Consider the following 15,678-nt stretch of genomic DNA (forward strand, 5'->3'; position numbering starts at 1 on the left):
GCATCTCTTTTCATTGGTAAGAGGCACGCACAATGTAACCACTTGTGGGYCTTTCTTTGCTTACAAAAGGTCTTTAGAAATAATTGTACGTTAAGAAAGTACAGATATGCTTTGAGAAACCACTCGACCATACAATGCTGGCCAGTCAAACTCATTGGGTTTGGATAAGGATATGCTTTGCTTTGTATGTGTGTGCATCTACATATATATATGTAGATATAAATATGTATATGAAAGAAGAATTTTCTTTGAGATCTAACAAATTTATATAAAATTCTTAGTTTTTGGATGTAAGAAACCGAGGAATTTTTTGGCAAATACTTCATTGTTACTGTTTCCAACTCGCAAATATTAGTATTCTGATTAGTAGCTTTYTCTTTAGATTCTAGAGAGGTTTGTTAATTGTGTGAACATAGAGCTGATCTTCTCCTCCAAATTGTCATTTCACTAATATGTTRGCCAGGTTAAGCTCCGTGGATGCTTCCATCGATTAACGTCATTTTGTTCTCTCTGCGCAGTAGCAAGCAAGAATCTCATGAGATTTATTTTTCTTTTCCTATATAAAGCTAGGGATTTCAGGGRATTTTTTCTCCTGAAGGGGCTTCACGTTAGCTTCGACACAGAAAACATTCTTCAAATATGCTGTCAGAAGGTATTGTGGTATGCGCTTCTACTCTTCTTTTTTGTGCTTTTAGTCGTGTTTTGGAGCGATATCTCTCCAACAAAATTGACTTGGCTGCTATTATTTCTATATTTAAATCTCTTCATATTAAGGTATTGTGCTTCTGTATTCCTAAATAAACTCTTTGAACAACGAACCAATCGGTATGAGGACGGCATGACAAATCTGTCTCATTCCGTAGCTTGATTTTCCGATATTTCAGATGTTTAGTATGCTTCCTCTTTCCAAAAATATACTAATTTTTACCTCCTTCCAACAGTTTCTCCCCTTTCTATAATTATCAACTCAACATCTCCTTTATKCACATCTCTAATTTCAGCAGCAATTCATGTTAATATGTTACACTATCTATAAAAAAAAAACTAAAAGAAAGAAGTAAACAATCAAAGAACAGCAGCAGCAGCAGCAGCAGCAGCAATCGCCAGCTGACAACAGCAATAACATATGCGGCAAATGCCACACCAACGCCGCGTTACGTTTGACATCTTCAACTGTCAAATGTATGCGGTAAATTGTCGACGGTTTCGGCAAATACACGCGTTTTAAGTACAATAACAAGCGCCAAGAAATCTTCTGCCGGATTGCTATAAGACGACATACGTGGTGGCATCGGCGTTTATGCAATTGGATATGACCTGTCAAGGCGCCCAGTAATGGCCAATTTCATGCTTTATAAAATTTCATGTTTGTTTTTCTTTCTTGTTCACGGTGCCTTTTCGTTTAGTGTTTGTTTGTGTTGGTCCTCCTACAACTCATTTTACGTCGCCAACKTTGTGGTTTGTTCAGACGTCGCAGATTTCAGCCGTCTGTATTAGTCGCAGACTTTTCCAAATACTTACATACATATGTACATGCATRTGTACTTACTGAWTTGGCGCACATACATACAACATGTACATAGGTATGCAGTTATTTATTTATTTTTTATTGTTTCCTATGCAACAAACGAGAGGCGGTTCTGCTTGTCATCGTAAAGTTGGTTTGAGGCTTCGGCGGCTTCCTGCCTCCGTCTGGACCGGCGCACACCAAACAGCTAATTTACTTTTCACCAATAATTTTCTTTTGATATTTGTATGTAGGCACTTACATATTGTGATAAGTTTCTTCAGTTACTCTGTYTATGTACATACATATGTACCATATACATACATACATATATTAGCATTGTCTGTGCTTGCACTTACACGCTCGATCGTTTATACATATCTATGGCATTTATTATTTCTCTCTTGGTGGCTCCTGATTGAAATTATGTATTTTTTTTTTGTTGTGGTTTAATAGATTATTGCCTATTTTACCCCTAGAGATCGCTTAAAGCAGTCTTCAGAAGTCTGATAGCAATCATTGCATGTCGCGGTGAAAGGTACTATTAGGGGTTGCCGCCGCATTTCATGGTAAAATAGTATATACAGGTGTACATAGAACCTGACTAATTAGTAGAATCCTTAATGACGCTAATGATGATGTTGTACTTGTTGACATGGCGTGTTGCGTCTACTTATTCATAAATTAATATKAGATTTCATATATTAAAAGTGATGTGTTCATTTTTAAAATTAGACGCACACAAACAAAGGTTTCAAAAGAAGTGGGTATACAYTTTATTCGTATGCTGTAAGGTTTTCTTTTACGAATCTCTGTCARAAYTAATATTTYTTTATTTAATTGTRTATTTACATATTTATGTATGTATATAGCTACCTCTATATAAAAGTTTTGAGCAGCGAACACCGTTACAAAGCGCTGAACTTTATTACGAAAGTTCACGTTCTGTAAAAAATGTGCGCTCAACTTATGGTTAATGAGCGCACTATTCATAASATCATTACCCTACATGAGATCCMGCATGTATTATTCGATAATATTYGACCGAATAGATCATGTCCAGTACGCGGTGAAGAAATATAGCAGCCATAGCTTAGAGTGTACGATCATGGAGGGTCGGACTGGCGTCTGGACTCAGTGGCGTAGCTACAACTTCGGGCGCCAGGGGCCGAGGATCTTCTGTCGCCCCCCTTTATCTACCTAACTACAAGTTTCATGAAGTGGTTCGAAAAAAGTGGATTTTTACAAAATATCTTCGAGGTTAAGTACAGTGAAACTTCGATAAGTCGTAACCTCGATAAGCGAAAAACCTTGATATTTCATAGTATTTCTTCGGTCCCTAGAAAAATTCGCGAAAAATGCATGTATTTCGGTCCCTTTGATAACTCGTATTTTTCTTAAGACAAAAATTGAAAAATGTGTATCAAAAGCCTCTACAACTCGTATTTATTGTAAACATTGATAATGCCATASATAAAATACGCCAAAATAATGTCCGTCAAAAACATATTACGGATTTCTTTTCAAATGAACACTTTTCTTAATTTTTTTGTACAATTTTTCAAAATACATACATACATATATTGATTGAATAACATATGTACTTTATATTTTAAAATTTAAATATGTACAATCATTTCTTGTTTTTTATGTAAAATTGAACAAATAAATAAAAAAACTCTATAATTCGTATATTCTGTATGTTGCCTAACTTGATAACTTGAAAAACTCCATAACTCGTATTTAAATTGTGGTCCCTTGCAAATAMGAGTTATCGAAGTTTTACTGTATATAAAGTTTAGGAACTAGAAGCCACGCAAATTCTGAAGTTCCAAAACTCTTATTACAACGACTTATTAAAAGCCATAGATAAAACCCATTTTCGCCCTATGTCTTGTACACTTTTGACACAATTTGCAGGAATTTTTGMCCGAATTGGAGTTTTTAAAGAAAAGTGCATCTTTAAGTTCTATCACTATTTTTAMGAAAGATATAAGCCAAGGGATATAAGRCAARYTCAAAGGCTGAAAAGTATTTGAGTAAAAATTAATATTTTTCATTGTTATTCAGATTAGAGTGTACAACTCTTTATCTTTTATAATAAATTTTGTAAAAAAAAAAAAATTGTTGAAGTATTTTTCTGAATATTAAAAAACAGCGAAGATCGTTTTGCCGCCCCCAAGACGTTGTGCCCGGGACGGCGGACCCCTTGGAGCAAAACATCACGGGAGGCATTCGCCAATTACCACTCGAAATGCTCAAACGAGTCATCGAAAGTTGGACTCAACGGATGGAGTCAAAAAATTAATGCCACAGAATATTCTTTGGAATGATAATAAACTTTCTCCAGTAAATTTGAACTTTCTGTGAATTTTCTTTAGAGAAGTAGGGAAGCTCAAAATGGATCACTCTTTAGCTTTCCATTTTTACGTTAAGATATGATCAATAAATGATGTGCTCAGATTTGTATTTGTACTTAGTTTATTCATATAATGCTTATACATATGTACATTTGTTGTATTGTAGCAACATGTGCAATTACACCGTTACATACGTGARTTTTGAATATTCCAGCAACTACGTGGTGTGCTTTTGTTTTGTGAATATGTTTGTACRTGCTAGCTGCTGCCTTCCAAAATAGCCGAAATGCTGAAACCTTTTCTTTTTGGTCGCGAATGACCCATTAAGCTCTCCAACTGCAGTATCTGTGTATCATTCGATATCAAAGTAGCATTCTTTTTAACTTCGTCATTGTTAACGGTTGTCGCAAGGACGTGCTCATCGTCGGGCACTAGCGAGCGACATAGCACTTCGCTAGCACCAATAGGTATCAATGAATCGATACGCTCCAGTTGTGAGCCTTCGGCTACTGATGGCATCGGCATGGAAAGGGTTTGATCGCCGATAGTTGTATGAGGTGGGTGCATATGTTGAACGTAAATGGGCTGAGATCGGCCAAAGTAGGTGTAAGCTAAGTCGACCAATGAAGGTCGGAGCATTGTTTGCATGTTTTGYTGCAAATGATGGAAAATAAATGACGATTGACCACCATTGTCGAAAGCAGACACGACASTGTTATCCGGTAGTTGTGTGGGTAATGCTTGTTGTGAACTGGCCTCCTCAGTAACGACAGAAAAAGGTTCACGCTCACTATTCGCATGYGCATTAATGATCATCTCTTCGAGCGCTGTCGATGCTATCGAATCGGCCAACTTATTTGATCTCAAGCGCTTTACTTGTGGCCCGCCACCATCGATGTCGGCATCCGCAACATTGTCAACGTCCACGAAGTCATTTTCGCCGTTGTTCGGAATBGTCGTCTTATCTGAACAAATTGATGATCCCGACTCGCTGGTCAGCGGCAAGGCTGAAATGGTTGGCGACACAATGTTGCGCTGACTGTGGGAATGTGTTTGCGGTTGCGTTTGTATTGGTCTTATSCCGTATTGGCGCCCAGCTGGTTGTTGTGGTTGCAGTTGCTCGGAATCCTCATCGGATGGCGATGAAGACATTTTACGTTTACTTCGAGATTGGCCAGTTTCGCGAAAGCCCTTCGCGAACGGATTATTGTCTATCTTCAATTTAGTGATGCGATCATTCTGAAAATATAAAATGTGAAAATATAAATAAAATGAGTTGTCTATGTGTAGGTAACCTTAGTAGTAAGTAAGTAGGTATGAATTAAATTATAGTATATTGTTAGCTAAAACTCCGTAAGCGGTGTCTACGCCAATAAAGTAGAAAAGAAGATATTCTTGAGTATTCCCTTAGATACTATATATCGTCACCTAAAATGCAAAACAGCTTATCATCAAAAAAATGGAAATAACCAATATATAACCAATGTATACCCAATACATAACCTAATATATAACCATTTTATAACCAAAACTCAAGCTTTGTTTCAATATAAGCGGTTTCTATTATATCGTTTTTCCTTCGAATGTAAACCTATGTGACTTTATTTTGCAATTTAGGTGACGATATGTACTTACATTCATACATACATATGCGCATATCACAACTATGAACATATGAATGTATGTACATATATCGATGATCTTAGTGCAGAAACCACGTCACTTAATTTTTAATTAGCTAACGTTGTAATTATATAGTTCCGCCAATTGTTTTAATCTGCCTTACAAAATAAGTTACCCATCGTACACAAAGGGTCTGTGACAGCTTGATGTACATATTTAAGGTTATGTTAAGTACAAGTACACATACATATGTTTGTATGTATATATATATATGTATTTCCTTAACTAAATAGACGATGAAAAATGGTCGACATGTAGCATGACATAACAGTTTAGGAAATAAAGTGGACATTGAATTGGTTAATTAGGTGTGTTCAGACTGGCGCCAAAGGAGTTGTGAACAAAAACACAGCAAGCGATCAAATTAGCCATTCAAACATCGGAGTAGACAAAAACTCTTCAGGAGACTGGAAGCACCATGCACATTTTTGGGTTGGTAGYAGGCGTTACATGCTAATTTGATCTCGGCGCGCATTATGGTACGTTACCGTTTGTATGTGTATGCGTCTGTATAGGCTAATGTGTGCATATATATGTACATACATGTATACATAAGTATGTGAGCTCGATGTTTAAATTTTTAAAAATTGCTCTCCAGAAACTGAAGTCTTCTATGAAAGYGATATGCCACCTTGCTAATAGGGAGCTATAACTACAGCAGGTTTAAATATGCAATMAACCTTTCYAGGGATAAACTCAGACTATATTCATGTTTCCAAATAGGGATCACATCGCTTAGCTTTATCAATAGCTTGGGCTAGATGAGCCTTTGTGATTTAGGAGAAGACACAATAGACCTTACTTAGGTTGCGGTGCATATGTACCTCGTATATCAACCAATCAATCAAGTCAACAGAAACTGACATTTGCTGATCAATCGTAAGCCAATCTTTATTCATTTTACCACTTTTAATTTTTGCTTGCCAATGCACGTGATATGAATTTGCATGTAATATACATGTATGTATATATGTAAATGTCACTAACCTGATAAGCTGTTACGGCAACAAACTCCGTTTCCGGGAATATGAAGGCTTGCTGAGGCGCCCACGGTATTTGCGTTAGATCTGCAGTCCGTATCACGTGAATTCGTGGTTGATACTTATGCATGCTGGCTAAAACAATCTGGGAACAAATATATGTATACACTGTTATTAACTAATTAMTTCAAATACAAGGTTTTCAATACTAAATGTGTTATATTATATGTATTTGRATTGAATTGTGGAGATGCTACAATTTGATTGGTAGTTCTATGTCCATAGATATCAATATTACRTAYATACGTTAATGAGAAAATGAAATACTTACGTGTCCATTACTATCCAGTGTGTTATTGGTCAGCTTAACCTTATTAAATAGGATAGGTTGCGCCTGCCAATGGGCCCCAGACGCTGGGCTATCCGGATGCAAATACATTCTTTGTGGACTTTGTGGTTCCGCACCGCCGGCAGGCATCCACTGCGAACCGGAGAATTTATAACGGCAATCACCTACTGGTACCATTTCCAACAAAACACAGTAATTAGATTCATCTTCCAGGCCGGAAAGCGAAAGACGCATAGAAGGAAACATTCGTCTACATAAAGACAAAATAAAATATACCATTTCAGTTYATATTTAGGCGTAGAAGAACGTGTTTTTACAGTTCAGGGACAAATCTTACAAAGTCACATATTCATAAATAATATAAGTATATAAATAGTATGATAGTCTGGCATCCTRTTGCTACAAAGTATAATAATTTTGTTCACCAAACGGTTGTTTATGTCAACTAAAACTAATCGAGACTGGTATAGGGACATGATTAGCATGACGAGACGAGTTAATATCCGAGTGGCTGTCTGTCCGCCCGTCTGTTTGTGCAAGCTGTAACTTGAGTCAAAATTAAGATATTTTGATGAAACTTGGTCAACATATCCCTTGGTAAAAAAGTAAGGACGCGTTCGAAAATGGAAGCAATCGGACAACTCTTTAAAAAGTGGGCATCTCGTGAATTGAATAGTGGTGGAGTAGCAACTACTGTAYCGATGCGGAGTGTTGATCCCCGCGATCCAAATTTGGTTGGTATTTTTAATATTATCCTGACACTCCAATATTGCGGGGCGAAAATCTGTGAAATTGTTCTCTGCTACACTTCACATATAACACCATTTTATATCCCATCTCTTTCCTTTCCATTATGCAARTCTTTTGACCAAAAATTGTCCAAACGGACCAAAATTGTTCAAGCCGCTATATACCGAATATGTGGCCGATACTACGAACTTTTTATAGAAAATCGGAGTGTATCTTTTGCTGATAATATTATGCGGGTATGACAAAAAACGGATCAATATTTCTCTTATCTCTTATATATGGTACCTAATAGAAAAGATTTCCGGCTGACTTTATACTGCATCTATTGGCAAATATGGGAGTTATCCTATTGATCTCATATCTTATCTTTACTTGAGTAAGTTACTTAAAAAAGGTGCATCTTTTTGCTTAATCTTAAACCATCGGGTGAAAACTTTCCCAAGACCTCGTAAACAACATATTCAATTTTATGGAACAATAAATGTTGAACTCTTTAGCAAAATTTTTAAAAGAAAGTTTCGCCAGCACCTGAAGGTATTCTTAGTCTTTGATGCAAGCTGCATGAGTATGAAATTATCGGCTACASCCGAACTTAACTCTTCCTTACTTGTATAAATTTATGTATAACTATATATACATAGGTGTGTTGCCCGTTTGTATGCACTTGTATGTACATACATATGTATATGACAATAAACAACATTTGAGTTGAAAAGCGCCCGAGTGGGCGTGTCAAATATTTACTTGAAACAATTTTTATATTAACTTATGCGTCCGATGGGACGCACACTCTGGTTCYTTAAGCCTTGTATGAGAAGCAAACATATATTTATTATTTGTGTATTTATTTCGGACATAAGAGAATAAAAATGAAAAGGACCAATGTGTACACTGTACACGTACGTATGTATGTACATCTGTACATTCAAAAATATCATTCGCACAATTTTACATCCATCTCCACTTGTACCTAGCGCCTATAGCTTTTAACGACAGCTAGGGATGCAGCGTGTGGTCAGCAGGTGGCCAAGCACTTGGCGCCAGTTATGATTCGGTATACCAAGCGGCCCGCTCGTGAATTTATTTGTGTGTCACTGCATACAAGGCGACAACGTACATAAATACATACATATTATATATGTATATGTTAGGTAGATGTGAGTGAGTAGATCAATATAAGATATATACATACATATGTATATACTTGATTTCACGATGATTAATTATGAACTTTGGTCCTTTGKTTATTATGTATGCTAAATGTTGAAATTGATTTTCGAACAAAACCTACACAAATTRAAGCGGAGTGTGAACATAACATACCCGTAATGGTTGGCCAAGCCGACGCATGTATCTGACATATTTACAAATGCACGAGCACATACATATGTACATATGTACATWCGTCTATAGTTTGGTGAAAACGTAAACCTTCGTGTGATTTTCAATTTTGTGGTCTAAAGGAGCAACAATCTTGGCACATACGTATCTATGCTCAGATCGTGGCCATCACATGTCATACGGCGGACAGGTATCGATTACGCAGTTTGGTTCTACCTACTGACAACTGGCGCCCAACAATTAAAAATTCAAATAACAGCAATAAAAGCTATTGCTGCACACCATCACCACGCATTTGGAACTGCTCACTTTTGTATACACACAAGTATGCATATTCATATATACAACATATGTACATACATGCATATGCACAAGTGAGTAGATGGAGATTCCTCCACTCGCTACTACTCATAAATAATTCATACTAACCGAATACAGAGCTCCCTACCATACTGCAGGCCTGTGTTGTTTTCTTTCGTTGCGTTGATTGTRTGAGAAAAAAGAGCTCTCCGAGGTTTTGGGCAACTTCAAATTATGCTAATTCTTGAATAGCTAGCTACCAGAAACACAGTTAAGCCGTCGGCACGGGAGCTGCGCCGCTGAAAGTGACCAAAATTGAATGGACCGTAGTGGCTCTGATAGTACGATGTCTGGCTACTGTCCGACTCTTTTCTGTCTGTTTTGCTCTGCTCAGTCGTTTAAAAGCGTTGCAGTCGCCTGCTTATCGTCTGTCCGATCAAAATGCTTGTTGAAAGTGTGAAATTGCTAGTAGTATTTGTCGGGCCATGGATGACACGCTGCGGACATTGTCAACGTGTCATTTTTTAAATGTGCGACAGAAGGTTCAAGTGGCACATTACTGGCGCCGTAGTCACAAATGGGTGATGACCAAAACAGAAAAAAATGGTCTACCGAACTCATACAGTCGATTGGCTATTTAATTACGTTAAATGCACATTTTAACCTTAAGTTTTTTCGAATATTTCTCAAATGTAAGAAGCAGGTGTCAATAGAAGCCTTGCCTTTTGATAACTGAAATTCAATTYTCCGCTCTTATCTAAAAGAAGTATCAATGATAGTAAATCGGGGTGAAGCTGTGTTTCAGAGGCGCTGAACACTATTTAAATAAATAACGTTTACATACATACATGCAAATGTACATATGTACATATATGTATGTATCAATGCATATGCCTTTACATGCCTGCATTCGTTTGATTAGCCGCTAGAATCATGCAAATGTGTTAGTATGGAACCAGTTCAGGCAGTCAAATTGTCAAGCTCTTCTTCTTATAGCTAGGTATTTGGTCCTTATGCACATTCATACCGTCTTACTTTTTCAAATATTTTGCGTGTATTCTGTGTTATAATAGGGAATGCGCGCGTCATTTATTTATTTGTGAGAGATTGCTGTCGCGCCGTTGCTGTCGCCGTTGCCGGCGTTGCCTACGTAAACACATCACAGGCGCCATTCTTTGATGACCACTTAACAGCATTTTTGACTAATGTCGTCGCGCCGTTGAGGAACGTAAAGTGCGTCTACTCATGGCGGCGTGCGATGCATTCACAGTCTAGTTTCGAAACGAAGTGTTAAGTCGGCATCTGCACTTGCTAAAGTCGAACAAATAAATATGATACATGGCTGTGTATTCATACATATGTACATATCTACATATATACATATCATATATATACATATGTATGTATGTACAGTAAGTTAAGGTAGAAGGTGAAATACACATGTGTTAGCTGTTTTTGACCGATTGGCTGACGTACATAAGTATAAATATATACATTTATGTAAATATATGTATGTACCTAAGTTGTATATGTGGCGTTGCGCCTCAGACGTATTTTGATAAGTAAATAATTTTGCGTTTGCAGAGCTTCTTACCTGCCACTTTTTGTTATTATCATTTCRGTGCCAATTTGATGAAACTGTTTCCACAGCTGATCGTTTTGTAATTTTACCTCTGCGTCTGGTAGAGAGATTCTGGGTGGCATTATCACGTGTCCAGGTAACGGTATGGGTAGCATAGGCGGGAAAGGATCTGTTATATAAATGAAACTATGAATAAATGCGCCCATGTGTAAAAATATACCAATTAACATACATATAAAATAAATATGACATAATGTATAAAAATTCATCTCAGCATATTCCTATTCTATTATATTTGTGCACCCGATTTGTAATTAATTATTATTTAATAACTTAACGAATTGTTGGCGTTTAAAAATATTATTTTAAAGTGTGATCCATTTCAAGGCTCCTCACTTTTTTAAAGAAAAAACACAGAAACTACAAATTTAATGGGGGATTTTTATTATTATTCGAAAGAACATGCTTTGACATTTATTTTTTGAAGATTATCTTTTTCCAACATTTGGTCGCSGGTACRKCTCAGATGCTGTAACCSTTGAGTCCAATTCTTGATGACCAGTTCGAGTATTTCGACTTGAATCAAATCAAAGCATAGGCTTTAGACTTTACATATCACCAAAGGAAAAAGTCTAATGATGTGATATCACACGATCTTGGTAGCCAATCGACCGGCCCATAACGTGAAGTTATCCGCGAAGTGGCGCCGGCTTGTCGAAACCAAATGTCGCCGACATCACGTATAGTCGGTTATCATGACGCGGTAACGTTCGCCATTGACGGGTACGTTCTCACCGGCATCATTAAAAAAAAAAAAAATATGGACGGATGATTCCACCGGCCACAAACTACACCAAACCGTTCTTTTTTCTGRATGAAATGGCAGCTCTTGAATCTCTTCAGGTTGCTCTTCGGGACAAATGCGGCAATTTTGCTTGCTTACATACCCATTGAGCCAGAAATGGGCCTCATCGCTGATCAAAATTTGGATTGAAAACGTCGGATCTTCTTGGAACTCTTCAAAAAATAAATAATTTTTTCGATCAATACTGTTTTTCAATAGTTTGTAGTTGTCTGAACTTTTTTTTTTGTATTTTGTTTTGTTGTAATAAACCAATAAGATATTCTCCTGGTAATTTTATACTTTAAAATGTGTAGACTAGGTCGGACTTGTCGGTATTTTTGTATGCCGATAAACTAACATTTCTCAAATACCACTAATAAACGATCATCGATAAATAGCAAGATTCTCACCATATGAGGAGATTTGCTGATAATTATTTGTCGCGAGCAAGTGTTTTTGATTCGTCCAAATTGTTCAAAGGCGACGAACCACGTTCAGGTCCGCCATCAACATCAACTGATGATCAAAACGTCAATAAAATATAGAAATTGGAGCTTGGGAATCGCCATGTAACAATCAGAGATTTTACTGGCATCGTTGGAATACCGAAAAGAAATGGTTCCAAAATCACACCATTTTTTCGAAAAACAGCATCGTCCGTGAAACAATGCTTTCAGTCTACCAGGGTTTCATGAGACGTATTATTACTCGCGATGAGTCTTGGATCTATGCTTAYGACTCGGAAACAGATGATCAGTCGGCAGAATATCGTAGCAAAGGTGCCGAAAAAAGCACGTCAAAGCAGTCCCAAAATCAAGGTTATATTGACAGCTGTCTTCGGAGTACGAGGTGTAGTCCACTCGGAATCTCTTCTGACTGGACAAACTGTCAACAAGGAATACTATTTGAGTGTTATGCGTCGTTTGCGCGAAGATATTCGTAATAAGAGGCGGGAGTTATGAGCCGACAACTCTTGGTTTGACCGCCGTCGCATTTTGGATTTGATTTTTCGTGAGTTTTTCGCCAAATTTTCAACCAATATATCGCCGCAAGTTATTCGCCTGATTTAGCTCCGTGTGGCTTTTGGCTATTTAGCAAACTGAAACGACCGCTCCGAGGAAACCGTTTTGAGTTAATTGAAGATCACATTGAGGGATATTAAGRAAATTTACTTTAACAACTGTTTCGTGGCATATAGTTGGGAAAGTGTATTATTGCCAAGGGGTGTTACTATGAGGAGAATGTCATTGAGTTTTAAGAATAACTTAAGAATTTTAATATTATGAACAAAGTCTTACTATGTTTTGCTCATACTGGTAAAGAATATGAAATGTGCGTAAGATTCTTTCAATTGTTATATGAATTCCAMGCACGTGGTCCGGCGTTTTATATAATCAATTTAATGAGATTGATAGATAACACAAACACAGGTCAATGTACCCGCCGGGGTAAGCAGAGGAAGAGGAAGACCTCCACTTTGTTGGAAAGACCAGGTGGCCGAACAACAAAAAGAAAGAACTACTGGGAGTACCTACGACAGTCGAGCCTACGTAACCGGAATGGAGCCGGATTTTTTATCCGGTCAAGGACTGTCAGCTGGGCAGAACTCTGCCGCTACAACCAGAACAACAATAACGACTGGCGCGCTGTTGTAAACTCGGCTATAGCCGCTTAAGCGGCGTCATCGCCATTAAAGAAGAAGAAGAACAAGTTGAATAATGCCGTTGGATAGCCTGCACTCTGTGGCTGCTCTAAAAAACCACGACGATATTTAAATGCTAATGTGTACATGTGTATATAGATATTTATCTTGAATATTGAATATTGCACCGCGTCCTAAGGTCTATTGTGCCCTTTGTGATACGTATACAAACAAAAATGAATATGAAAGCTTTCGTCTTCAATAAAATGAAAATATTACCTGGAATACGTTGCATAATTTGCTGGCGATAGATTTCATGTGCGATTTGCTGCTGCATTCGCAGGTCCACAAATTCATTCATGGTCATCATCTTGTAYGCCTTCGACCGTTTATTGGGTCTAATTCAGTTTGAATATCCCTTGATGTTTGTTCCGATTATTATGTGTTCTCAGCAATAATTGACAAAAAATAGTTTGTTTTTTCTTGTAATTCATGTAATTCAATCGTACATATTTTCTAATCACTGTATACTATTACGTCTCGTTACTTTATGTGAGTGCTTCTGTTAAACAATACAAAAAAATACATAAATTGATTCACAACACTTCTCCGCAACTTTCTCAAACGAGCAATATGTCAAGTGATTTAGAGTCACGTCGGTACTCATTTTGTTTGGAAGATATTTTTAGCGCGATAAATCTTATATGTACCATATATAATATAAGCATACGCATGTGTAACATTATCGTTAGCGAAACAGGTGCTAAATTATCGAAACGCTTTGCTCTTTTGCAATATTAATTTGAAAACGTGTTAATGATCTTCATATTATTGGCAATAGATCGTGCAGCTTGCGTCTTCTGTATCACAGTAAATAGTTATGCACCCTCTTACACTCGCCGTATTACGGTAAACATTAACACATGTTTATGTATTTTATAAGCACATACAACCGAATGTGTACAATACCGTTGAATGAAAGCTCTGCTATGTACATAAGTATAACCGCATAAATAAATAAAAATGTCAACGAGAAGTTCGACAATCGCGCGAGGGCGTTAATTCAATTAGCTGGCTGCAGTGGCTCTTAGCATAGTTTCAGGCCAGTAATGTCTGCAAGATATTTAGCGCGCGAGATAAAGCAATTATATGACAATTAGAGAAATCAAATTTAAATAGCCAGTGTCACTTGGTTAATCAATTTGTAACGCCAATGACTTAGTATGAGATTTTCTTGGACATACTGTGACGCACACATACACAAACGATTCAATACACGATGACACAAGTGTATAACGTGTTATTACGCCGGTAAAAACTCGTGCCCGTCCCTAACAAAGTTGACTTCAAAACTGAGTAAGTACTACTAAGTAAGTTTTCGCATGCAATGCTCGCTTAAAGAGCTTCCACGCTGCTGAAGGTCGAGTCGAGTCGTAGTAGCTCACAGCCGGTTCCAATCAAGGGAACATGAATCCACAATGTGCRAATGAGCGTACAAATATCTTAACACAACCTGAAGTGGCACATTTCGTTACACAACTTTTAAACGCTGAGAGGCAAAGGTTGTCACTTATGTACATACTATACATTTGAAGCGAGAAGTAAACTGCTGTTTTTCACAATATTTGTTTTCTCCACTAACAACGCTGCACGCTCACACGATCGGTGAAACTGAAAAGTGTGAGAGCGATTCGAGAACGTGTCGTTGCGGAGAGCKCACGAAAAGTGATCTGATTGGCTGTTATGACTTCAAATTGAATAACTGTGAGTGCGCGTGAAACATTGTGTTCGAACTGCAGTTGGCTTGGTGGCTTGTTTCTGTCGCCATTTTGAAATTCACGTCTTGCTGCTGGTGGTGATATTGACGCTTGAAGTTGTTGACTTCCGACACCGTAGTTAATCCCATCTCGGTTACGCTTTACGTGTTTGCCTCTTTTAATAGCACTCTATCTTCGTTATCTGACTCCTCCCTCTTCAACAGCTGTTATTGCATTTCTTTTTGCAGTTTTTTATTAGCAAGMAGGCTGTATCACCTTACAATTACACATATGTACATATAAGAATATGTATATACTTAACTACATATGTATGTATGTATGTCTACAGGCAATAGAGATCTTTCAAATAGTCACAATTGCCTTCCAACGACGGTTCTCCATCATATTAATTGTATGCTGATGCTTAATGTCTATAATTAGTGAAAGGCTCATGTCAACACCCTAATTGTCATAAAGAAATTTTATATGTAGTTACATACTATTGAACTTCCCTGACACGCATCACCATAATGCACAAAAAAGCCTCAAGTTAGAGAGTCTTCGAGTCATGGAAAAATTTTGT

The 15,678-nt window shown here is 37.4% G+C and overlaps 1 protein-coding gene across 2 annotated transcripts; it reads right to left on the reverse strand.

Annotated features, from left to right (window-relative positions):
* Positions 1–4,007: 4,007 nt before the first annotated feature.
* Positions 4,008–14,769, reverse strand: LOC108976897 (T-box transcription factor TBX6-like). 2 transcript variants are annotated; one of them, XM_018946329.1, is made up of 6 exons: positions 14,308–14,769; positions 13,618–13,900; positions 10,865–11,021; positions 6,862–7,129; positions 6,538–6,675; positions 4,008–5,106 (listed from the first exon to the last, which is right to left on the reverse strand). In XM_018946329.1, the coding sequence occupies exons 2-6, from the start codon at positions 13,706–13,708 to the stop codon at positions 4,126–4,128; spliced, it is 1,635 nt and encodes a 544-aa protein (XP_018801874.1). In that variant the 5' UTR covers positions 13,709–13,900; positions 14,308–14,769; the 3' UTR covers positions 4,008–4,125. The 2 variants fall into 2 exon arrangements, with proteins under 2 accessions (XP_018801874.1, XP_018801868.1); XM_018946323.1 differs by having other exon boundaries at positions 13,618–14,769.
* Positions 14,770–15,678: the final 909 nt, after the last annotated feature.

The sequence above is a fragment of the Bactrocera latifrons genome, unplaced genomic scaffold, assembly GCF_001853355.1.
Source record: "Bactrocera latifrons isolate USDA-ARS-PBARC rearing strain unplaced genomic scaffold, ASM185335v1 scaffold_116, whole genome shotgun sequence".
NCBI lineage: Eukaryota > Metazoa > Arthropoda > Insecta > Diptera > Tephritidae > Bactrocera > Bactrocera latifrons.